Genomic DNA, 25,743 nt, shown 5'->3' with positions numbered 1-25,743 from the left:
GAGGGAGGGAGGGAGGGAGGAAGGAAGGAAGGAAGAAAGGAAGGAAGGAGGGGAGGAGGGAGGGCGGGAGGGAGGAAGGAAGGAAAGCAGGTAGGTAGGCAGACAATTTCTATAATTATTTTTACTTCAACAAGTTAAAATATTCAAATAATATAGTTCTAAATAGGGACCATTATAAAAATCATTTTTGAAGACTGAAAATAAACAAAGCAACTTATTTACCTGATGATCTTCATGTTTTAGTAAACTAGACAGAGATTCTACACAAATTTCTAAAGAAGAATCCTGAGGTTCCATTTTGCCACAGAGTCTTGATACCACAGCCATTGCAGAGTGCAAGGTATCTTTGTGAACCAGGTGTCCACTGTCACGAATGAAGGTAAGCACACAATTCAAACCACCAGCCTCAAAAACTGCTCCTGACTCACGGGTGCATATCAGTTCCAACACCTGCAACAGTAAAACAAAATTAACAGAAGAATATATTTACCTTCTATTTGTTACAATCACAGACCATAATGTATCTCTTTTTATGTCTTCCTAATAAAAGGTAGTCAAGTGCTGATTAAGTAATAGCAAACAGAATTGAAAAACCAAGTTGAATTATCTGTCAACACAGGGCCCTTTTGAATATGATACTAAGAAATTCCCTAACACCTTGAGCAAAAGAAGCTCAGGGACAGGCCCTGAGTTCAAGCCCTAGGGCTGGAGAAAGAAAGAAAAGAAAGAAAGAAAGAGAGAGAGAGAGAGAGGGAGGGAGGGAGGGAGGGAGGGAGGGAAGCAGAGAGAGAGAGAGAGAAAGAAAGAAAGAAAGAGAGAGAGAGAAAGAGAAAGAAAAAGAGAGAGAAAGGGAGAAAGAAAAAGAGAGAGAAAGGGAGAAAGAAAGGAGAGAGAAAGAAGAAGGAAGGAAGGAAGAAAGGAAGGAAGGAAGGAAAGAAGTAAGGAAGGGAGGGAGGGAGGAAAGGAGGGAGGGAGGAGAGAAAGCAAACAAGCAAGAAAGAGAAGGGGGGAGGGAGAGAAAAAAGGAAAGAAAGAAAAAGAAATTCCCTAACAAACAACTGAATAGGCAGGTTTAACATCTCACACAATTATGTAATACTGACTATATTAATGCAGGAAATTCAAAGTGTTAAGCAATTGCATTTGTTACTCTTAATTAGTATTAGACTAAATATGAACTTTCAAAGAAAAATAGGCTCTGCTGGGGAATTACCAGCAGGAATGGAAAGCGCTAAAGAAGAGGGTAAATGAGGATGAATATGGTTGATGTATAATAATAGAACAATAAAACCTATTGTTTTAAGAGGGGAGGGATCCGACTGGGAATATGGTTTAGTGGTACAGTGCTTGCCTAGCATGCATGAAGCCCTGGGTTTGCTATTTTAGTATCACATAAGCAGAAAAAGCTGGAAGTGGTGCTATGTATCAAGGGGTAGAGTGCTAGCCTTGAGCAAAAAGAAGCTTAGGGACAGTGCCCAGGGCCTGAGTTCAAGCCCCAGGACTGGTCAAAAATAACAAAGGGGGGGAGTCATGAGGGAGAGTGACAGAAACGGTGTGATTAATGGTGGGGGTACATTTTATGCATATAAATGACATAATGAAATACCCCTAATACAACAAATGAATGCTAATTTAAAAAAACCTTCAAGAAAATAATGAGGGCTGGGAAGGTGACTCAGTGGTAGAATGCTTGCCTTGCATGCATGAGGCCCTGGGTTTGATTCCTCTGCACCACATAAGCAGAAAAAGCTGGAAGTGGTGCTGTGGCTGAAGTGGTAGAGTGCTACTCTTGAGCTAAAGAGCTAAGGGACAGTGGCCAGGCCCAGAGTTCAGGCCCCATGACAAAGGAAGGGAGGAAGGGAGAAAGGGAGGGAGGGAGGGAGGAAGGGAGGGAGGAAGGGAGGGAGGAAGGGAGGGAGGAAGGGAGGGGAAGGAAGGGAGGAGGGAGGGGGAAGGTGCAAGGGGGAGGGGAGTAGGAGGGGAGAGGATAATGAAGAGCCTGAACTTGTTCCTTAGTTTGGGCTCTGTTCCTTAGATTTTTCACTCAAGGCTGTTTCTGTACGATTTGATCAATACTTCCATTTCTAGCTTTATTTTTTTGGTCAGTTCTGGGGCTTGTACTCAGGCCTGAGCACTGTCCCTGAGCTTCATTTGCTCTAGGCTAGAACTCTACACTTGAGCCACAGCACCACTTCTGGCTTTTTCTGCTTATGTGGTACTAAGAATTGAACCCAGGGCTTCATGCATGCTAGGCAAGCATTCTATCACTAAGCCACATTCCTAGCCCCCATTTCCAGCTTTTTGCTAGTTAATTAGAGCTAGAGTACTACACTTTCATGCCCAGGCTGGCTTCAAACCATGATCTTCAGATCTCAGCCTCTTGAGTAGCCAGGATTACAGGTGTTGAGGCTCCAGTGCCTGGTTAGCCCATAGTTTTAAGGAGAGTGAAGAAAGCACAAGCCTGATTTTAGACAGCTAAAAGGGAGTCAGGTTAAATCTCTTAATACTACTTATAGTAATAAGAGTATTAATCTTGGCTATGAATAGGAAAACAGTTGAAATTAAAATCCACAGCTAAAAAGGGGCTTTGTGGGGGGGGTTTGTTTTGTTGTTTTTAGAGTGTCAAAAAAATAATGGAACAGCATGAAATTATATGCCTTCTGATATGATGCAATTTGAACTATGCAACATCACCCCCAAACCAACATGGAACTGTGCAAGTAAGTTTTCAAAACAATACTTTCATAAACAGTTGACCAAATCTAGAATGTGGGACTTTAAACAAGACAAATTGGCTAAACTCTGTTAAAAAAAAAAAGTATCATAGAAGAAAAGGAGTAGGACTGTTCTTCATTAAATAAGAATAAAAATAACAATATACAATGTGTAAACTGGATTTTGGGGGGAGCAGAGTATTGGGAATTTGAACTCAAAGCTTCAATGCTCTACCACTTGAATCATGCATGCCTGGCCATTTTTGCTCAGATTTGTTTTTAGTTAAGTCTTGCATTTTTGTCCACAAAGATCACTCTACATCTGCCACAGGAGAAGCCAGATTACAGGTGTGAGTCAACACACTTGGGTTCCTGAATTTTGTTTTTGGGGGAGGGTCCTGGCTAGGGCTTGAACTCAGGACCTAGGCACTGTCCCTCAGTAGGTTTTGTTCAAGGCTAGAGTTCTACCACTTGAGCCACAATGACACTTCCACCTTTTGGGGGATTAATAGGAGTTAAGAATCTCATATATTTCCTGCCTGGGCTGGTTTTGAATCACAACTCTCCTATCAGCCTCCTGAATAGCTAAGATTTATAGGTGTGAGCCACCAGCGCCCAGCTACTCTGAATCTTTTAAAGCCAAAAAAAAAAAAAATAAAACACCCACAACAACATGTTGATGACTACTAAGTCTATAAACTGTACGTTATTACTGAATGAATCACTATTCATTTTCATAAATGGAATAATGGCATTATGGCTTGGTAGAATGCTCTTATCCTTAGGACATACATACATGCTAAGATATTTAGATAAAGTGTTATGACTGCAACTAATTTTAAAAGACTCAATAAAAAGAAAAGGAGGGGCTGGGAAGGTGGCTCAGTGATAGAGTGCTTGCCTTGCATGCATGAGGCCCTGTGTTCAATTCCTCAGCACCACATAAACAGAACAAGCTGGAAGTAGCACGGTGGCTCAAGTGGTAGAGCGCTAGCCTTGAGCTGAAGAGCTGAGGGACAGCGCCCAGGCCCAGAGTTCAGGCCCCCACAACCAAAAAAAGAAAAAAAAAGGAAATGAAGAAGGCAGGAAAGGGAAGAGGAAAAGAGGGAACAAAATATTAATAACTACCAAGTTAAGGTAGACATAAGGTATTAACTATACCATTCCTTTAAATACAGATCTAAAATATAGACAAATAGATACTAGTGGAATAGCTGAGTGGAAGTGCTTGTTTAATATGAGCAAAGTCTAGGATCTGATTTCTCAATAATGTAAAAATAAATAAAATAACCACGTGGCAGTGGCTCACACCTGTAATCCTAGTTTCTCAGGAAGCTGGGATCTGAGGATCATTGTTTAAAGACAGCCCAGGGAGGAAAGTCCGTGAGACTCTTATCCCCAATAAACCATCAGAAAACCAGAAGTGGTGCTGTGGTTCAAGTGGTAGAGTGCTAGCCTTGAGCTGAAGAGCTGAGGGACAGCACCCAGGCCCAGATTTCAAGTCCCACAACCAATTAACTAACTAAATAAAATATATAAAAATTAAACAAGCCGGCGCTGGTAGCTCACGCTTGTAATCCTAGCTACTCAGGAGGCTGAGATCTGAGGCTCAATGTTCAAAACCAGCAAGAGCAAGAAAGTCCGTGAGACTCTTATCTTGCAAATAAACCACTAGAAAACCAGAAGTGGCACTGTGGCTCAAGCTGGAGAGCACTTGCCTTTAGCTGAAGAGCACCGGGACAGCACCCAAGCCCCACGACAGACCAAAAAAAAAAAAAAAAAAAAATTAAACAATGGTAGTGATGGTGTTTGTTTTTGCTTTTGGTCTTTTTTTTTTTTTTTGGTACTGTTCTGTTTTTGTCTTTTTAGGGACAGAGAGGGGGCACAGAAAGGGAGGGAGGAAGAATAAACAAATGCAGTCATAATTTTCAGTATACACTATGTAGAAAATGAACTATGCAACTTGTGGGCAGGGATAGGACGATGAAGCTAGGTGAAAGTGAAGGAAGGGGTAACATTATCTAAAAAAGAAATGTACTTATTACCTGACTCTCTGTATAACATCTTAATAACAAGAAAATTATATTTTTAAAAAATTACAACAATGGGCAACTGGAGACATGGCTCAGGTGGTAAAGCCCTTGATTATCAGTGTGAGGCCCTGAGTTCAAACCCCATTCTACAAAAAAAAAAAAAACGGAAAAAAGTTAAATGACAAATAGCACAAAAAGAGATGGCTCAAGAACAGTATGTTCAGCCGGGTGCCGGTGGTTCACGCCTGTAATCCTAGCTACTCAGGAGGCTGAGATCTGAGGATCCAGGGTCAAAGCCAGCCCGGGCAGGAAAGTTTGTGAGACTCTTATCTCCAATAAACCACTAGAAAATCAGAAGTGGAGCTGTAGTTCAAGCGGTAGAGTGCTTGCCTTGAGCTGAAGAGCTGAGGGACAGCACCCAAGCCCAGAGTTCAAGCCCTATGACTGACAAAAACAAACAAACAAACAAACACACACACAGAACAGTATGTTTATATGCTGAGAATATAGGTAAGAGTTTGAAAACACAGTTAATAAACAATGAAGTAAAATCCCAGAAGAAACATGAAATGTTAAATAAAGCAAATAGTGAAGAAGGTCTTAATGAAAAAATAGGTATCTTTTTCTCTGAAGCTGTGGACACAACAGGTAAAATCTATACCTATATATACAGAAAGTTCTCAAATATAGTCTGGGAACTCCAGGTTCCCAAGGCATTTTTCAAGGAGCCATGAAGTTAAACTTGTTTCACACTATGAACACTATAATGCTATTGTCTTTTACGAAGTGCAATATTGTACCATAGCAACCAGGAAGCAGATTCAGCCATTTTCTAGTCAAGCCAGTTTTTAAAGATTTCCAAAAATGTACAATGACAGTTTCTCACTAATTCTTTTCATTTTGTAAAGTCCTTTTTCATTAAAAGATGTTAACATGTAATAAGTTTAAGAAAAATTAATAAACATTTGAACTTAGTTTTAGTATCTAATATAGCAAGCATATAGTAGATAAATTATTATGTATACAAAGGCTCCTTGGGAATTGCTCTTCGAAGACTTACAAAGAGATACTGAACATTTTCTAAAAAGAAATGTACTCTTTACATGACTTATATAACTGTAACCCTTCTGCACATCATATTTATGTAACAATTAAAAAAAGAAGGACTTCTAAGAAAAAAATCTTTGAACTCTTTTGATCTAAGAATTTTTTTTTTAAGTGAGAAGCATGAATCAAAGAAAGAGAATCACAGTCAAGTGCTGGGAGCCCTCACATTCAGGAGGCTGAGGAAGGAGAATCATGAGTCCAGAAGTTGCTTCAAGACCAACCTGTACAAAACAGTGAGACTTTGTCTCAGGATAAAACAACCTAAATGTACTTACCACATAATGTTAATAAATTAACCAACATGGATTCTTTTAGAGTTAAGTAAAATTATACTTGAGTCTCACTCTAAAAGACAGTAGTAGAATAATAATTAAATCACAGGCCCTAGAACCAGATATTCTATCTTCAAATTTCAAATTTTCAAATTCTGGCTCTGCTATTTGCTGCCTGTATAACAAGTATTTAACTTCAATATACTGGATTTTATAAAAAAATTTATTAAATAGAAATGTACCGTTGTCACAAAGATTAAATGAGTGAAATACTCTTTTTTTTTGGTTGTTGGTCATGGGTCTTGGACTCTGGGCCTAGGTGCTGTACCTCAGCAGTTCAGCTCAAGGCTGAACTTGAGCCACAGCACCATTTCCAAGTTAATACTCTTAAAGGGCCTAAAATGATGCCTGGCAGGGGTGGCTAGTATTTGTTCTTAAGGGGACTCTTACTAGTATCAGACAAAATAACCTTGGCAAAAATATAAATAAGCTACGTTAAGTGTTAATGACTACCAGTAGCACCAAAGACCTTATCAGTAACCTTTAAATTTTCATTCACAAATTTTCTTTCCTAAGCTCTATGGGACCTTTTTTGGTATCAAAAGGCTTGTGATCTCAATTGTTCACAATTATTCTTAATAAAGTTGGTGACAGGAAGAATTCTGTTTTAGTAAAATATACTTTTCATTCTGTAAGTGATTTTCAGATGGACCAATAAATAAAACTTTTAGGGTGAATGAGGACATATATGATCCAACTAGTTTTTTGCATAGTAATACTCACTTTTACACATTGTTCAGCTAAGTCTCTGCTAGTCCTGTTGTTAAGTTCAACCACAACCAAACGATTACAAAGTGCTTTTATAGCTCCATCTACCCCAACAATCCTTCGGGTGCATTCTGCAGATACGTCCAGGTAGTATGTTATGGCTCGAGCTGTCACCTCTAACACATTGTCTGGAGCACTTTCATCAAGAAAAATTTTGCAGAGGGCTGGTAAGAAAGTGCGAGGAGGACACCTATAGTGAAAGAAATCATATTACATCTAGTATTACTAGACAAAAAACAAAAGATAAAAAAGCTTTTTAACATTTATCTCACTCAATACTATATCTCAATGTTTATTAGGCAATACTTTTACACTGTTTTGACTTCCACTATAATACTCGCATACAAATTTTATTGCTGAAAATACTAAGCTACAAACAATTTTAAGTAGCAGCACTAGGGTGGTAGGCTCAAGTGGTAAAGTTCCTTTCTAGCAAGCAAAAGACAATAAATTCAAACCTCAGTACCACCAAAAAAAAAAAATATATATATATATATATATATATGTAGCAACATTAACTTGAAACTAGGTTCAAAAAAATTATTTTAGTCAATACTTCACTTACACACCAACTACTCTATAAAAACTTGCCTGAATATCCCAAATAGTGAAATGGTACTTCCACATTCCTAAACTTTATATATATAATGCACACAGTTTCAATTTATTGATTTATTTCTTTGCTTACAGAAGAGTCCCTTTAAGGCCAGGTACACTGTTTAATTCATGTTTTATAGAAACAAACACGGGTTTAAGGTATTCAAAACTGAGATAACACAGAGAATAGCATCTATGTGACCCTTCCAAACCTATTTCCTCAATTGTATAGCAAAGACAATACATTAATAATACCTACTTTAATATGATAGTTATAAAGATTAAATTATTTACATTATAAATACTTAGCTCAGTATCTGGCCCAATGCTAATCTAACTTAGCTCCCTTTCTCTCCTTTGAATAATCAATACCCATCATTTATACCTGTGTGAGATAGTTTTCTCAAAAGCAAAATCAGTCAGATATCAATGAGACTCCCTATATTTTTATCAACATATAAAAATACCAAAGATCACAACTTACACTTAGTAGGAATGTATTTACATTAAATACATTATTCTTTTTGCCATTTCTGCATAGTCCAAGCTACAATTACAGATAAAACAAATACAATACTGTTCAACATTTAGGCCTATTTTTTCCTCCAATTTCAAGTGTGTGCAAGGGAGCACCTCTCAAATCTTTAGCAACTTTTACAAAGTAACTGTGTAAATGTCAAGTATCTCTAAATCTGTTTTTTCACTTTTATTATTCCTTTTAATGTTAGAGTGTTCTTTCCCTCTGACTCTCCCAAGGGAAAATATCAATCATCAATTGGCAGTGAAGCAAAGCCCTAAAAAAAAAAAATGGTTTCAGTCTCAGGCGAGATATCCTCATGTCTTCCAGTACTCTACATCAGAGAAACTCTTCTAGCAACAATGTACAGAAATGATCCATAAGAGTACAGACTTCCTCGCTTTATTCTTCAATAATACATAATATGCGATTTAAAATCAAGGGGTCCAGAAGCAGGAACATTATCAAAGATTTTAGAAAACTTCTTTCATTCAATGATTTAATACAGGTCCTTTTTATTAGGCAGAAACCCAGGCAATCTCTGACATTGTATTTTTCAAGTTTTTATTTTGTGTTTGATTTTGGCTTTTGATGGTACTGGGGTTTGTTGTACTCAGGGATTCAAACTTGCTACCCCTTGATCTTGATCTGTATGTATCTACAGGCCCTAGCCAGTATAACCACTTATAATAATGCTGTCAAAATTTTGAAAGGTGCCAGGTGCCGGTGGCTATACCTGTAATCCTACCTACTCAGGAGGCTGAGATCTGAGGCTTGCAGTTCAAAACCAGCCTGGGCAAGACTCTTATCTCCAATTAACCACCAGGAAACCAGAAGTAGAGCTGTGGCTCAAAGTGGTAGAGCCTTGAGTGAAAGAGCTCAGAGACAGCACCCAGGCCCCAAGTTCAAGCCCCATAATCAACAAAGAAAAGAAAATAAAAAATGCAGCCAGGCTCACACCTGTTAATCCTAGCTACTCAGAAGGCTGAGATCCAAGGATCAAAGCCAACCCAGGCAGGAACCTTGAGATGCTCACCTCCACTAAACTATCAAAACATGCTAGAAGTAGACCTGTGGCTCAAGTGGTAGAGTGCTAGCTATCCTTGAGCAAAAGAGGCTTAGAGAAAGCACCTAGGCCCTGAGCTCAAAACCCACGCCTGGCAACTAAAAAAATGCTTTGCGAACAGATTACAGGAGCTCACCAATAGATCTCTAGTAAGATGATAATCTCTCCTAGAATATCAGAATATTTAAGTACTGTTGATCCCTACACATGCAGTAAATATATATGTAATATAGTCTATAAAATAAACTAGAAGAGACTGTGGGTAGGTTTTTTGTAATATTTGTTTTCTGGGTTATTTTCTTAGGGTGTGGGGGTGCTGTTACTAGGGCATGGATTCAGGACCTGGGCACAGTCTCATGGATGTTTCTGCCTGAGCTGGCTTCAGACCACAAAAACCCAGAAGTAAGAGCTGTGGCTCAACTAGTACAGCTCTAGTCTTATGAGAAATAAACTCAAGAGACAGCACCCAGGCCCTGAGTTAAAGCTCGGGGGGGGGGGGAGCTGATATGGATAGTCCTCACACCTCACATCAAATGACAAGCCTAGATGTACTATGATTATATCAAAACTTAAAACATACTCATTTTTATGAATTACAAAAACTAAGTATCAAGAAATAGTTTTTAAGAGAAATATTTTAAATGTTCTGCATTGCCTGTGGAAACAAGTTTTTATTAATTTTGGGAATAATGATGTCTCCTGCTGTGTCCTCAAGAAAAATGAAGAGTCTCAAACAAGGATAATTAAGGAATCAATTTAAAACACATATGAAGGTGTAGGCTCAATGGTCTGTGGTAGAACTATTAATTGCCATAAGTAAGGCACCTGGGTTTGATCCTTAGCAATGGGAGTGGTGGGGAGAGGCAGAGAGTTTCCAACTAAAAAAAAAATTTGGTCGCCAGGTGCCAAATGTTCACACATGTAATCCTAGCTACTCAGAAGTCTAAGGACCACAGTTTGAAGCCAGCCCAGGAGGAAAAGTCCTTAAGACTCTTATCTCCAATTAAACAGCAAAAACCAGAAATGGAGCTGTACAGGGGTCAAGTGGTAGAGTGCTGGCCTTGAGCTAAAAAGCTCAGGGACAGTGCCCAGGCCCCTGAGTTCATGCCCCAGGACAGGCACACATGCAAAAAAGAAAAAAAAAAGTTTCCAGTTTAATCTTGTTTAGTTTTAAGAGAAAAACTAAAATGGTTTACATATTAAAAGTATAATGAAAGCTTAATGAACATGTGTGTTTGGGGTGGGGGTGGGGTGTTGGTCCTGGGGCTTGAACTCAGGGCCTAGGCATTATCCCTGACCTTTTTTGCTCAAGGACAGAGCTCTACCACTTAAGCCACAGCAGCACATCCAGCTTTTTTGGTGGTTAACTGGAGATAGAGTGTCACAGACTTTCCTGCTTGGGCTGAGTTCAAACCACAATCCTCAGAACCAGTCTCCTGAGTAACCAAGATTACAGGCATGAGGCACCAATGCCCCACCTTCACGAACTATTGGAATATGAAATCGCTGTTTTACTTTGGGCTATTAACAAGAAAAAAATTCTTTTTCTAACCCATGCATTACCCTTTTAACTCTGAAAAGGTATTTTGTTTTTTGTTGGTTTTTTATTTTTATTTTTATTTTTGGTCAGTCGGTGGGGCGTGAACTCTGGGCTTGGGCACTGTCCCTGCAATCTCCAGCTCAAGGTGAGAGCTCTACCGCTTGAGCCACAGTGCCACTTCTGGTTTTCTAATGGTTTATTGGAGATAAGAGTCTCACAGACTTTCCTGCCCAAGCTGGCTTTGAACCACAATCCTCAGATCTCAGCCTCCTGAGTAGCTAGGAGGCTACCAGGCTGAGAATGTAGTTTGAATATATTCAAATATATGCCAAAACACGGGGCTGGGAAGGTGGCTCAGTGGTAGAGCGCTTGCCTTGCATGCATGAGGCCCTGGGTTCGATTCCTCAGCACCACATAAGCAAAAAGAAAAAAGCCGGAAGTGGCGCTGTGGCTCAAATGGTAGAGTGCTAACCTTGATCTGAAGAGCTCAGGCCCAGAGTTCAGGCCCCACGACCAGACCCAAAAAAAAAAAATTAAATGTATGCCAAAACACTTTTTTTTTTTGCCAGTCTTGGGGCTTGAACTCAGGGCCTGGGCACTGTCCCTGAGCTTTTTAGTTCAAGGCCAGCACTCAACTACTTGACCCCTACACAGCTCCATTTCTGGTTTTTGCTGTTTATTGGAGATAAGCCTCTTTGTGCCCAAGGCTAGCACTCTATCACTTTAGCCACAGTGCCTCTTCTGGCTTCTGTGAAAAACTAGAAATAAAAGTCTCATGAACTTCTGCCCAGACGGACCTTGAACCGTGATCTTCAGATCTCAGCCTCCTGAGTAGCTAGGATTGCAGGCATGAGCCACCAGTGCCTGGCTGTGGTTGTCAATTTTCAATGAGCACAGTGCTACCAATAAAAACTGTTCTTCCACTGTCTAATATTAGTATTGTGTAATTTTTCTATAATTTTCTCAACTCCCTTATTTTTCCTCCTTTAGCTTGACTCCTAGATTTTTCAACTCTTCTATATTATTTCACTTATCTCAACTAATCCCTCAATTTATACACGATGGGAATAAATCTCATCCACACACCACAAAATAATTCCAAAGTGGTCTAACTTACCATAGCTAGCTCCATTTAAAATTACAAATCTTAAAAATAAAATAAGTATATCCCAAACAAAACCTATCTGCACTCCACTCCCAATTTATCATTATAGTAAATGTCAAGCATCCAGGAAGACTTAAAACCTAAGAAACATTTTTTATTTCTCCCCCTATTTTCCTAATGTTACACATCCCATCGGACAAATCCCATCAATTAAACTCTCCAGAGTATATACTAAATCTTCCCACTTCTCTCCACATCCTCTTTTATAACCCTATTCTGAGCTAACTTCAAAATCTTGTTTAGTCTACTGAAATACCAGAGGTATACACATCTGGCACTTGTGATGAGGAAAGTATCTAAAGGGAAAAGCATGTTCCTTCTGGCATGGTACCAGTGCCTGAGCAAGGTGAAAAGGACCACTGTGAAAGAGAATGGATCCAATAAACAGATCAAGGATAATTCAAAGTATTCTCTTACTGAAATAAAAAGGAGTTACAAACACAGAAACACAAAACATGAAACTGAAGTGGCACATTGGAAGTGGAGATATTTTGGTGAATTCATGATATTCAATATATAGAGATAGAAAAAATGTATTTACAAATGGTACACAACATATGTACTGGACAAGGTGGTTCATAGTAATGATATCAGTTTCTAAGGAAAGGAAGATAGAAGGATGAATATAAGGTCAACCTGGGTAGAGTCTGTAAGATCCTAGACACAGCTGTTTGTTTTTGCCAGTACTGAAACTTGAACTCTAGGCCTGGGTACAGCACTTGAGCTTTTTGCTCAAGGCAAGCCCTCTACCACTTGAGCTACAGTCCCACTTTTGGCTTTTTGAGGTTAATTGGAGATAAGAACCTCAAAGACTTCTCTGCTTGGCTGCTTGGAACTGTAATCCTTACAAGTCAGCCTTCTGAATAGCTAGGATTACAGCTGTGCCACCAGTGCCCAGTTTTAAAAAAATTTTTTTTTTAAACAGTGTGCTAGGCATCAGTGGCTCATGCCTATAATCCTAACTATTCAGGAAACTGCAAATCACTGAATAATGCCAATAACACAAAATTTAATATATAATTTTTCTAATTTTTAAACCTTTAAAAATATTTACTTTAGGGGCTGGGAAGGCGGCTCAGTGGTAGAGCGCTTGCCTTGCATGCCAGAGGCCCTGGGTTTGATTCCTCAGCACCACATAAGCAAAAACGAAAAAAGCCGGAAGTGGCACTGTGGCTCAAGTGGTAGAGCGCTAGCCTTGAGCTGAAGAGCTGAAGGACAGCGCCCAGGCCCAGAGTTCAGACTCCACAACCGGACCCAAAAAAAAAAAATTTACTTTATATAAAAGAAATTTCTACATACTATACCCATTGCTATTAGTATCAATTTACCCAAAATAACTTAATAAGGAAACCAGAATTACAGTGATCCCTCACCTATCGTAGTAGTTACATTCCAGAGACCCCTGCCATAGGTGAAAATCCATGAAGTAGCAGCTTTCGATAGTTGTCCCTCAATAGATCACAGTTCACTTACTGCTACTTCATGGATAGTATATTGGCAATCTACTTAACCACATAAATGAGAGTATAAAAGATCTTTAAATCTAGGTACTATTTTTCAAAATGCTATTTGCAATAACATATTTAGAAACTTTCCCTGAAAAAAGTACACGTACCTTAAAATAAGAACAAAACCAAGAAGAACCAAGTTTCATGAAGATCCTAAAAGAATTTCCCTGAAAATGGTATTATTTTTTGTATTGTTTTCTCTTCAGATTGTACCAATCTTTTGCCTTCTAATTATCTGTACTGTGACTGCCACATGCCTTCTCTAGACATCATCTGATCTTGAGCTAAGATGTACAAAAACTCACAATTTAAAAAAAATTTAACTTTAAAAAAAATGATACATTACCTTTCAGATATTTTTAAATAATAAGTACATGAAGTACTTCTTTCTTCCTACATTTAAAAAACTAAAGTAGCCAGGTTCCAATGGCTCATGGCTATAATCTTAGGCTACTCAGGAGGCTGACATCTGAGGACTACAGTTTGCCAGCTGGGCAGGAAAGTCCATGAGACTCTCATCTCCAATAAAGTACCCAAAAGCTGGAAGCAGAGCTGTAGTTCAAGTGGTAGAGCACTAGCCTTGAACACATACACACACAAACACTCAGGGACAGTGCCCAGGCCCTAAGTTTTCAAGCTCCAGAACTGAAGTATGCACTCACACAGATGGACACATGCACATGCCCGAAATACAAACGTAAATTAATGATAGTTTTTTTATTTTTAAAATTATTATCTTTAAGCAGTTGTACAAAAAAGGTATCATGTAACAAAGCAGTTTATAAATAAAATATACATAAATTAATGTCACCCTTTTTTTGTCTTGTTATGTTTAAGCAATTCATTGCATTATTATGCCAGTGTAGCATATGACACTCAAAAAAAGCCAGGACAGTGTCTCACACTTGTAATCCTAGCTACTCAGGAGGTTGAGGTGTGATGATCACGGTTCAAAGCCAGCCAGAGCTCCAGCAGCAAAGTCCAAGAGACTCTTACCTCCAATTAGCCATCAAAAAGCTGGAAATGAAGCTGTGACTCAAAATGGTAGAGTGCTAGCCTTGAGCAAAAAGGTTCAGGAACAGCACCCAGGCCCTGAGTTCAAGACTCAGGATCTTCATGTATGTGTGTGTGTGTACATGTGCACACACAAACATGCACATGCACACACACACCCATGCACGCATACAAACTCAAAAGGAAGATGAGTCTGGTTCAAGTGGCTCACACTTAAAATCTCAGCTACTTAGGAGGCTGAGATCTTATTTCCAATTAAGCACCAAAAAACAGGCAATGGAGCTGTGGCTCAAGTGGTAGAGCACCAATCTTAAGTGAAAAAAATAAAGGACACTGAATGCAAGCCCCAGTATACAGAAATCTAGGTATTCACACACAGTGAGACCAAAGGAGGATATTCTTAGGGGAAGAACTCAAAGGCCCTATGTCTATGTGCCTCTGACCATATAAGAATATTTATTGTTTGTTGCTGTTTTTGTTTTCTCTTTGTCTTATTTGTTCCTTTATCTGTGTTTGGGAGGGTTTGGGGAGGAGGGCATAGAAATACAGAAATGTGGCTTAGTGGTAGAGTGCTTGCCTAGCATACATGAAGCCCTGGGTTCAAATCCTCAGCACCACATAAACAGAAAAGGCCAGAAGTGGTGCTGTGGCTCCAGTGGTAGAGTACTAGGCTTAAGCAAAAGAAGCTCAGGGGACAGTGCCCAGGCCTTGAGATCAAGCCCCAGGACTGGCAAAAAAAAAAAAAAAAAAATAGACAAAGGGGGAACAAATATAGAAATTCAAAATGAACTAACTATACAACTTATGGGCAGGGATGGCAGGGAAAAACTGGGAGAAAACAAGGAAAGGGGTGACACTGTCTAAAAAGTGTACACAAATATGTCACCTTGATAACAACATAGTTGTTTGGGGTTTTTTGTTTTTTTTTTTAAAGCCAGGTGCTGGTGGCTTACACCTATAAGCCTAGCTACTCAGGAGACTCAGATTCGAGGACTGTGTTTTGAAGCCACTCTGAGCAGGCAAGTCCATGAGATTTTTATGTCCAATTAAGATACCCCAAAACAGGCCAGAAGTGGATCTGTGACTCAAGTGGGAGTGTTAGGTTTGGGGAAAAAAAGCTCAGGAAGACAGGGCCCAGACCTTGAGTTCAAGCTCCATAACGGACTTGCATACGTACACACAAAAAAGTGGTATTACACTTTAGTGAAGAACTCAAAGTATACTAAAATAATAGTCATGTGTGAGAATGTAAGAATGATTTTGGATACATTTAAATCTAACTCATTAAATTAAAAAACCCAAAAGATTTTTTTAAAGGAGAATGGTACAATCAAACCAGTATGTTAAAATTACAACTTTGGTTACAGTTAGCTAAGATAAAGGCTAAGACACAAGCCTACTAGTACTACCTCAGGGAGAAAATACAGGTTATCCAACTGAAACCTCTTCAACTTTTTACCATCAAACCGAATCTCTTCACGTTCCTCTTATTTCAACAAAGGAACTACACCTGTTTCTATAGAAAATTAATCTCTCTACCAATAGATGGGAGCCTTGCTATTCGATGTGGGATATGCTACAAACAACTTTCTGAATTGTGTAGGAGCATACTGGAAATGCACTTTAGACCAACACATCAGAATATACATTTTAACAAAAGCCCCAGGCAATTCTCATTATATACAATGTAGCTCAGTGGTAAGACACTTGCCTAGCATGCACAAGGCCTTGGTTAGATCCACAACAATACAAGGGAAACACTTCTGTTTAAACACATGCTAGTTCTCAGTTTTTCAGTATCCCTACACTGTTAATTATTCCTTCTCTATCGTAGTTCTTTGATCTTTAGAGAATAAAAGTCCATGCTCCTTTTTTAATACTCCTCAAAAAAACCTTTTTTAAGTAAGTCATGTATCTTATTTCAGTCCCATTCACTTCTCAACCCACTTTAATCTGCCCCTTACTGACAATCCGCTTGGCTCTCATTAAGATCAATCATCTTGAGAATGTTGGCAAAATACAAATGACACCTTTCTGTTTCACTCTACTTGACCTCTCTCTACTATTCAACATGGCTGCCTTCTCTCTCTCCTTGAGTCACTTTCCTGAGTTGATATGTAAACTAACTATGCAAAAGCAATCATGGATGAAATTGCTGGTACGCTGGCATGAATCAAGACTGTAGCACTAAGCTGTACTACTAGCAATTGTTTTCTTCACTGCCAAAAACTAGCATGAAATAAAAGCCAGTTTCACCAAATAACCTTGATGATGGAACAAAATTAGGCTTCTATCAACTCTTTTATTTATTTTTTAGTATTCTCCTTAAAGGAAATGAGAAATAAGTATAAAATACTAATGCATGCCAAATAACGATGGCTATGGCCGGGGAACATATTTGTAGGACTATTTAAGAGTTAACTTAGCAGCTATTTTCTTGCAACACCATTTTTTACTTGAAAGAGCATCAAAAAAAAAAAAAAGCAATTTTACAGACAAGATATCTGTCAAACATTTTCTCAAAAATTAGTCAAAAGCCAGGCACCTGTGGCTCATGCCTGTAATCCTAGCTACTCAGGAGGCTAAGATCTGAGGAACAGGGTTCAAAGGCAGCCCAGGAGGGAATGTCTGTGAGACTCTTATCTCCAATTAACCACAAGAAAATAAAAAACTAGAAGTGGCATTGTGGCTTAAGTGGTAGAGTGCTAGCATTGAGCTAAAGAGCTGAGGGACAGCACCCAGGCCCAGAGTTCAAGCCCCACAACCGACAAAAAAAAAAAAGTCAAGTATGACTTTCACTTCAAGTAAAACACAATATACAGTGTTGTAAAACACCTTACACAGTTGTCGATGAAAACATTTAAGCTTTCAAACAAATCAATAAATTTTGGAAAATATGTTTGCCACCAAGGCTTGATAGCATCTCAATAATCTTTAGTCACATTGACACAAGTGAATAGTGTGTTCATTTATTGCTGGCACCAACACTTTAAGTCAGGACCTTATGCTTGCTTGTTGAGCTAGACACTCTATCACTTAAGCCATTTCTTCAGCCCAGTTTTTTTGCTTTTTGGGTTTTTTTGGTCTGTTGTGAGGCTTAAACTCTGGGCCTGGGCGCTGTCCCTCAGCTCTTCAGCTCAAGGTGAGCGCTCTACCATTTGAGCTGCAGCGACACTTCCAGTTTTCTGGTTTGGAGATAGGAGTCTGATGGTCTTTCCTGCCCGGGCTGGCTTTGAACTGCAATCCTCAGCCTCCTGAGTAGCTAGGATTATAGGCATGAGCCACCGGTGCCCGGCCCAGCCCAGTTTTTTAGTGGTTATTTGGGAGATGGAGATAGATTCTAGTGGATTTTTCTGCCTAAGCTGGCTTTCAATCTCAAATATCCAAATCTCAGGCTCCTGAGTAGCTAGAATTACAGGCACTGAACTTCCAGTGCCTGGTCAAATGTCAATTTCTAATCCTGTATACTGACCTATGTCAGCATATAGAATATCTGTATAATTAACTCAGTGTAACAATATTTTCCACATGACCAGTATAAGCTCCTATAAAACTAAATATGACTAAGACATCTACTCAAAGTACAAAAAAAAAAAAAACCCACAAAGATTTTAATGTAATAGAGCATGAAGTTCACTGATATTTCAGAATCCACATAATTTTTTTTTTGGGGTCCAGTCATGGGGCCTGAACTCTAGGCCTGGGTGCTGTCCCTCAGCTCTTCAGCTCAAGGCAAGCACTCTACCACTTGAGTCATAGCACCACTTCCGGCTTTTTTCTTTTTTGCTTATGTGGTGCTGAGGAATCGAACCCAGGGCCTCAGGCATGCAAGGCAAGCGCTCTACCATGAGCCACCTTCCCAGCCTCTCCACATAATTTTTTAAATGAACATGCAGAAGGGGATTTCACTGTTAGTTTTTTTTTGTTTGTTTTTTGGGGGTCAGGTCGTGGGGCCTGAACTCTGGGCCTGGGCGCTGGCCCTCAGCTCTTCACCTCAAGGCTAGCACTCTACCACTTGAGCCACAGCGCCACTTCCGGCCTTTTCTTTTCCTGCTTATGTGGTGCTGAGGAATCAAACCCAGGGCCTCATGCATGCAAGGCAAGTGCTCTACCACTGAGCCACCTTCCCAGCCCTTCATTGTTAGGTTTTAACACGTAATAATGTTCCAATCAATCTCACCTCCTCTATCACTCTTTCCTTGCTCCCCAAAACAATTTCAACAGTTTCTTTGTTCAAATTTCATAGTTACAATCTATTTTGACAATACCCATTTCTTACCATTTTATTATATTTATTCTGATACTGTACACTGCCAACCTATATCAACATATAGAATTACCTGTATAACTCATAACTAACAAAACTATAGAATTTGTTCCTTTGGTCCTACCTTCTTGCCATCTATTCTCCCAAGGGCAGGTAATATTTTTATTTTTTCATCTCTTTCTATTGTAGCCCTCCTTCTGTGTCCCTAACTAATGTTTTATTTGGTATGGTTTAGTTTTTGTTTTGAGATAGGGTGTCATCAATATCGAAGGCTGCCCTTGAACTAGCAATCCCACTCCTACTTCAGCTTCTGGAGGGCTGGGATTTTAGGCATGTGCCACAATACCACCCCCAACTATGCTTTTGAAACAAATTTGAGGGACAGATATGTAGCTCAGTGCACTTGTCTAGTATATACATTTAATACCCCAACACTGCCAAAAAGAACAAAAAATAAATAAAACTAAAAAAAGCTGGGCACTGGTGGCTCATGCCTATAATCCTAGCTATTCAGGAGGCTGAGATCAGTGGATTGTGGTTCAAAGCCAGCCTGGGCATCATAGTCTGTGAGATTTTTATCTCCAATGAACAACTGAAAAAGCTGGGAGTTGTGGCTCAAGCAGTAGGGCACTAGCTTTGAACTTTTTAAAAAATAGATCAGGGAAAGCCAGACACTGGTGGCTCATGCCTGTAAACATAGCTAATCAGGAGGCTGAGATCTGAGAATCATGTGTTAAAGACAGCTCAGGCAGGAAAGTCCATCAGATTCCTATCCCCAATAAAAACTACCTGTACTCAGAAAAAGCCAGAAGTGGCACTGTGGCTCCAAGTGGTAGAGCCCTAGGATTGAGCACAGGGAGGCTCAGGAACAGAGCCCAGGCCCAGAGTTAAAGCCCTAGGACCACCAAAAAATTAAAAATTAAATTAAAAAAAATAAAAATAAAAAAGGAAAAAAGATCAGGGACAGCACCCAAATCCTGGCCCTGAGTTCAAGCCCCAGAACCAGAACACATACACAAAAGATTATGTCTAAAAAAGCAAAAGATGTCCAGTTTATTTTAATACCTGTCACTATTACCAATATTATTTCTAACTTTTAGTTTAATATAAAACAGTGAATTTTTAACACTGTGCTGCTCAATAGCTTTGGAATACAAACTCAGGACAGTCTTCCTTGGTGTATTCTCAAGATCACACTAGAAAATAAAGAATGATGGCTTTCTCTGTCAAAGGAATCAAATGACAGACTATAGGAAAGCAGAATAAACTTTTTGCTACTTACCACCCTTTGTGTTCTCAAAATTAAAATTATAATTTCTTAGAAACTTTTTTTTTTTTTGGTCGGTCGTGGGGCTTTTAACTCTGGGCCTGGGTGCTATCCCTGAGCTCTTCAGCCCAAAGCTAGTACTCTACCACTTGAGCTAAGCACCACTTCCACTTTTTATGTGATGCTGAGGAATCAAACCCAGGGCCTCATGCATGGGAGTCAAACACTCTTACCACTGAGCCATCTTCCCAGATAGACTTCTAAATACAAATGATCAACATCAATTTGGATATGAAAGCAAAAGTACTCATTAGCTAACAACTCACATCACTCATATTACATTTAGGAAGACATCACAAAGAAAGCAACAACTAATCTTGAAACCACTTTCTGAAGCATTACCTCAATAAATTGAGGCATTAACAGAAGCTCTGCAGAAAGTTATATACTACCTGCCTTTCCAGATTAAATAGATGTACTTATTAATACAAGCTAACCAGGTAACTGTATCTGAGTATATGGACATCTTTCGTTTTCTTAGACAAAACAAAGGGCTACGTGCCTTATGAAATCAAATTGTGTATATGACTTTCTCCAAAATCCAAAATATGTACATCATCTTTTACCTGCTTTACTTGTTGACTGAGTTAAAAGACTTTATAGACTCCCCAAAATTAACCACTGCTTCAAGAAATACACTACAAAAATATACTTTAAGCCAGGCATGGTGGCTCATGCCTGTAATCCTAGCTACTTGGGAGGCTGAGATCTGAGGATCTTGGTTCAAAGCCAGCCCGGGCAAGAAAGGAGGATTGGGTGGGAGGGCTGGGGGGGGGGGGAGAAGAGAGATGGGATTAAAAAAAAAAGAAAGTCTGTAAGACTCTTATCTCCAATTAACCATTCAGAAAACAGGAAGTGGCACTGTGGCTCAAGTGGTAGAGCAATAGCCTTGAGCTGAAGAGCTGAGGGAGAATGCCCAAGCCCAGAGTTCAAGCTCCACGAATGATCAAAAAAAAAAAACTTTAAAATTAAATATTTAGTGATACAATCAGTAGGTAGCTCATTTTACTCAAAATATTGTCTCCTCTAATTCTGAGCAGAAACACACTGAAATAAGATTGCAGAAGTTTACAGAAAAGTAGAGCTCTGAAGAGGCTAAGTAACACAAGCAGACTAACAATTTGATGCCAACTCTCTACAACCAATTCTACCATTTCACTATGCTGCTTCTCTGTTTTAAAAGGAACTGAGACATATTTTTCCTTACAACAGTAAGGACATTTGCCTGAATGATAAAAGCAAGCTAAAGTTTAAAACCACAATTAGGAGCTGGGCACTGGTGGCTCACGCCTGTAATCCTAGCTACTAAGGAGGCTGAGATCTGAGTAACTCAGTTCAAAGCCAGCCCAGGCAGGAAAGTCTGTGAAACTCATCTCCAATTAACAGAAAGATGAAGTGGCGCTGTGGCTTAAGTGGTAGAGTGCTAGTCTTCAGCTAAAGAGCTGAGGGACAGCGCCCAGGCCCAGAGTTTAAGCCCCATATCCAACAAACAACAACAAAATTGCAACAAGGCTAGGTAGCTCAATCCTTTAATCCTAGCTACTTAGCAAGCAGAGATCTAGAGGAACACAATTTGAATGAAGTACTTGCAGTACGTGGCTGGGAAGGAGGAGTGCTGATACTGCAGCTCATTCAGTGGTTGGTGGCATCTCAGCATCATGGGAAAACACAAAAACAGACTGGATTTACAATCCAGTCTAACCCAGGCATAAAGGGAGACTATCTCATAAATCATCAATGCAAAGATGATTGTGCTGGTGGAATGGCTTATGTTGCTGTCCAGCACTTGCCTAGACATCCTCAGTACAAACCCCAATAATGCAAAAATATTTTTTAAAATTAAAAAAACAATGTTAAACAAGGTTAGTGTCTCAAGTGGTAAAGTCTATGCCTAGCAAGCACAAAACCATGAGTTCTCTACCAATACTACCAACAAAAAAAAGTTTTTACTCTCTTACATATGAGTACTAAACAGAAGAGATAAAATGATAGTTCATTTGGCTGGCAAGTATAACATTTTCCCCTCTATGGCACTAGGGATCAAATCCAGGACTTCCTACTATTAGGCAAGCATTCTACCAGAAAGCTACATTCCTAGGCCTAAGGATGACTTTTTAAAATGCCAAAAGGTTAATGATGAACCTTCTAATGAAACACATGAATAAAAACTCTACTGTATTTTTCTATAAATCTTGCTAAAAAAGGTGTCAACTGAGGGGCTGAACTATTCTGATATATTCAAGAGTGGGCTGATAACACATATTACAATCACTGATCTGGAAACTTAGTTTGCAGGAACTTGCTATCAAAATAAACTTCTAAGAATATTTAAACAATTATTTAAAATAAAAAAAAATAAACTGGGAGCCAGTAAGTAGTTCATGCCTGTAATCCTGGCTCCTCAGGAGACTGAGATTTGATTCAAAGCCAGCCTGGGCAAGAAGTCAGTGCAGGCAAGAAAGTCTGTGAGACTCTTATCATCTCCAATTAACCACCAAAAGCTTTAGGTGGAGCTTTGGCTCAAGTAGTAGAGAGCACTGTTGGCCTTGAGCAAAAAAGCTCAAGGACCCGAGTTCGAGCCCCAAGACCAGCAAAAAAAAAAAAAGAAGAAAAAATCAGGAGAAAACAACAAAAAATTAAAAATACTATACCAATTTAGCAAATAATACAGTTTTTAAATGCTCACCTCAAAGATGTTAAGATAATTATACCAAATTTTAAATCAATAACTCAAATATTTTTGATTAGTTATCTGAAAATGGTATTAAATACAGAAGCAGTATTTTCAATTACTTATTATTGGGCTGAGATCAAGGCTAAGTGCCTAGCCAGAATAAAGCCTTGAGTTCAAATCCTAGTATGGTCCTCCCAAAAAACACAAAGAATAATTACTTATTAATGGAAATCAGAACTATGAACAGTAAAAACTAAGCATTGTTTGTATAACACCAAGAAGAAAGATTACTCTTACTGGACCACAATGAATGCTCTTTTATGTTTTTGCACACATTCTCTATTAAAATAATCTCTGAGGGCTGGGAATGTGGCTCAGTGGTACAAAGTGCTTGCTTATCACGCATGAAGACCTGGGTTCGATTCCTCAATACTACATGAACAGAAAAAGCTAGAAGTGGTGCTATAGCTCAAGTGGTAAGAGTGCTAGAGAGCAAAAGAAGCTCAGGGGCAGTGCCCAGACCCTGAGTTCAAAACCCCAGAATTGGCAAAAACAAAAACAAAAAAATCCTCTGAATAAAATTGTTTAAATTCTCCAAAATTCAAGATGTTTCTGTTTTTTTCAGAAAAGTATGCTACATGTATAACAGCCAATTTCTGCCTTCCTCAAATGTAATTAACAAGCCCATGGTATGCATAACAAAACTACACTATCATATGACTTAACACTAGTGAAGAACTGTTCAAAAGGTATGTTCAACCATTATTTCTCTAATTCTTTGGTCAGTTTTATACAATAGAAAAAGCTTTAAAAATAAGCCGGGCACTTGAGTACCCGTGGCTCATGCCTGTAATCCTAGGTACTTAGGAGGCTGAGATATGAGGACTGGGGTTCAAAGCTATCTCAGGCAGGAAAATCTGTGACACTCTTATTTCCAACTAGCCACCAAAAAGCAGAAATGGAACTGTAGCTCAAGCAGTGGAGCAGTTGCCTTGAGCAAAAAAGCACTCAGGGACAGCACCCAGGCTTTGAGTTCAAGCCTGAGAAGGAGCACAAAAAAAGTCTTAAAAATAATAAACATCTTCGCAATTCATAATATATCCTAAGAATGATTTGACTGATCTATGAATAATTAATCTTAGTATTTCTTATTTCCACTCATTCAAAAAATATGCATTTATGTAATAACAGTATTACTTTACCTACCACTTCTTATTTCTCAAAAGAAACTGAAAAACAAAACTGCAGAAAAATTTCTAAAGGCTATTTTAAAATTCACTAGGGAAGTTCGTACAAAAACTAAAGTCAGCACATGGTTGAAAACAGATGTCACTACAGCAACCCCAAAGGAAAAGATGAAGGAATGTACTTACGTTTCAAAACAACGATCCACGTTGTCAGACATCAAAAGCAGCATGCATAGCTGTTCGAGGGCTATTAGTTGCATGTCCCTTTCATCTCCCTGTCCCATCTGTAGCCATTCCAGCAATGTATCCGGATCCACATCTGCCATGGTTTTTTAAAAGCCTCTTCGCTTAAATTTTAAAAAAAGTAAAGGGAAAAAAGTTCTTCACATGCCCACAACTAATGAGTTTCAGTTTGATTGTTTTTTCTATGTGCAAGTACCAAATTTTCACGGTGTTCTCCTAGGAATTAAACTCCTAGGTATGCTTCAATAGGATGCTTAATGCAGTTTTCAGCGGCCCTTAGTCACCAGGTTTAATGTTGATACACTAAAAACGAAAACCACTTTAGCCCAGAAGTATAAGCTGATTAGGTTGCTGCTTAGCCAGAAACCAGAGCTGTCTTGGTCAAAGACAGGCAAACAAGCTTCGGGTCCTGCGACCGCTATCACTCACGTCTGTGCCAAAAGGCAAAGAACACCTACAGAAAGTTTTGGGTTCTTGCCTCCCTTCCCCACCACTCCCCATCCCGCTTCCAGAAGGAGGAGAGAAAACAAACAACTTCTTCCCCACTCCACCCCAAATTGGTATTTAGATAAGGGATGGCCTCAGATCCAATATTTTGTCAAGACTTTAAACACCTGATCCACTCCTCTCCAAACTAAGTTTCTCCTCTGCCTCCAATTTCATAAAATTGTGCTCAACTCTCACATTTACGAGGGGGAGGAGGGCAGCAGCTAAGTCATTACAAAGGCTTCTCCTTTCAGTGCCCTGAACGAAGGACAGCGTCCGTTTCACCTAAGCCGGCTGCAGGTGTAGGGACGCGAGCGGCGGGGCGCGGTGGGCACTCAACGGCGGCGGCCAGAAGGGCTGACCCCACATCCCCGACCCCCCAGGCGAGCCTGGCTGGGGCGGAAAGGCGCTGGTTACGAAGCCCGCGAACCTGTGCGGAGGAGCCGGGAGAAGAGGGAAGTTCTGGAGGAGGAGGAGCAGCCACCGAGAGCAGGGCAGAGCAGGGGAGGGCGCCGAGTCTCCAGACAGAGCGCCCGGAACTTGGAGGCCCGGCAGGACGTCCCCGCTCCCCGCCCGGCGGCGGATCCTGCTCAAGGGCAAGGGGGGGGACCCAATTTGGGCTCCGGCACCGGCAAACCCGGGGGCCCGCCTCTGGCAAGGCCCCGGGAGACGAACAAAGGGGCCAAGCCGGGGTGGGGGTGGGGGGTGAGGGAATGGCAGCAGCCCGGCTAACCTCCCTCGCGCCCGGGTCTCGCTCCTCGCCCGCCGCTGGGCGTCCCGGATCTCGGTCCCAGAGGCCTGGCCCTTCCGACGGCCCAAAGGCGCTCTCACCTCCCCTTCTCGCGGGCTCTTACCCAGGCTTGGCGTCCCAAACTGCTCCCGGTCCAGCTCCCAAAGCAGGCCGCGGGCAGAGCCAGGCCCGGCCGCGGCCCTCGAGTTCCCAGGAAGCCGCAGGCCGCGCTGGTCGAGCCCGGCAGGCGGCACAGGAAAAGCCGCGTCTCGTCCCTCCCCTTCCTCCGGCGGGGACCTGGTGACAGGGGGGAGGCGAGAGGTTTCCCCTCAGCAGCGGCGGCCGACGGCGGAGGTCGGGTCCCCGGCACGCGGCTCCTCAGGCCCTGCAGTTCAGAGGGAGGCCCGCGCGGGGTTGCCGGCGGCGGCGGCGGGGGCAGGCCGCGTCCATCGCGATCCGGGAGGGGGA

At 40.4% G+C, this 25,743-nt stretch overlaps 1 protein-coding gene across 4 annotated transcripts in view; it reads right to left on the bottom strand.

The window, feature by feature from the left end:
- Nucleotides 1-25,710, bottom strand: part of Hectd1 (HECT domain containing E3 ubiquitin protein ligase 1) — a 118,206-nt gene extending 92,496 nt beyond the window's left edge. For all 4 annotated transcript variants that reach the window (XR_001175708.1, XM_013033454.1, XM_013033456.1 and 1 more), the window contains exons 1-4: nt 25,400-25,710; nt 24,003-24,163; nt 6,910-7,144; nt 223-450 (exon numbers count right to left, since the gene is read on the bottom strand). Coding sequence is in view for 3 of the 4 variants with exons in the window: in XM_013033454.1 (XP_012888908.1) it covers nt 223-450; nt 6,910-7,144; nt 24,003-24,142 (603 nt within the window). In the remaining variant the exon portion in view is untranslated. The remainder of the gene's footprint in view (nt 1-222; nt 451-6,909; nt 7,145-24,002; nt 24,164-25,399) is intronic.
- Between the last annotated feature and the right edge of the window lie 33 nt (nt 25,711-25,743).

This window comes from Dipodomys ordii, unplaced genomic scaffold (assembly GCF_000151885.1).
Source record: "Dipodomys ordii isolate 6190 unplaced genomic scaffold, Dord_2.0 Scaffold168, whole genome shotgun sequence".
In the NCBI taxonomy this organism is placed as follows: Eukaryota; Metazoa; Chordata; class Mammalia; order Rodentia; family Heteromyidae; genus Dipodomys; species Dipodomys ordii.
The sequence above is the reverse complement of the archived record's forward strand: the minus strand, read 5'-3'. Positions and strand labels throughout refer to the sequence as shown.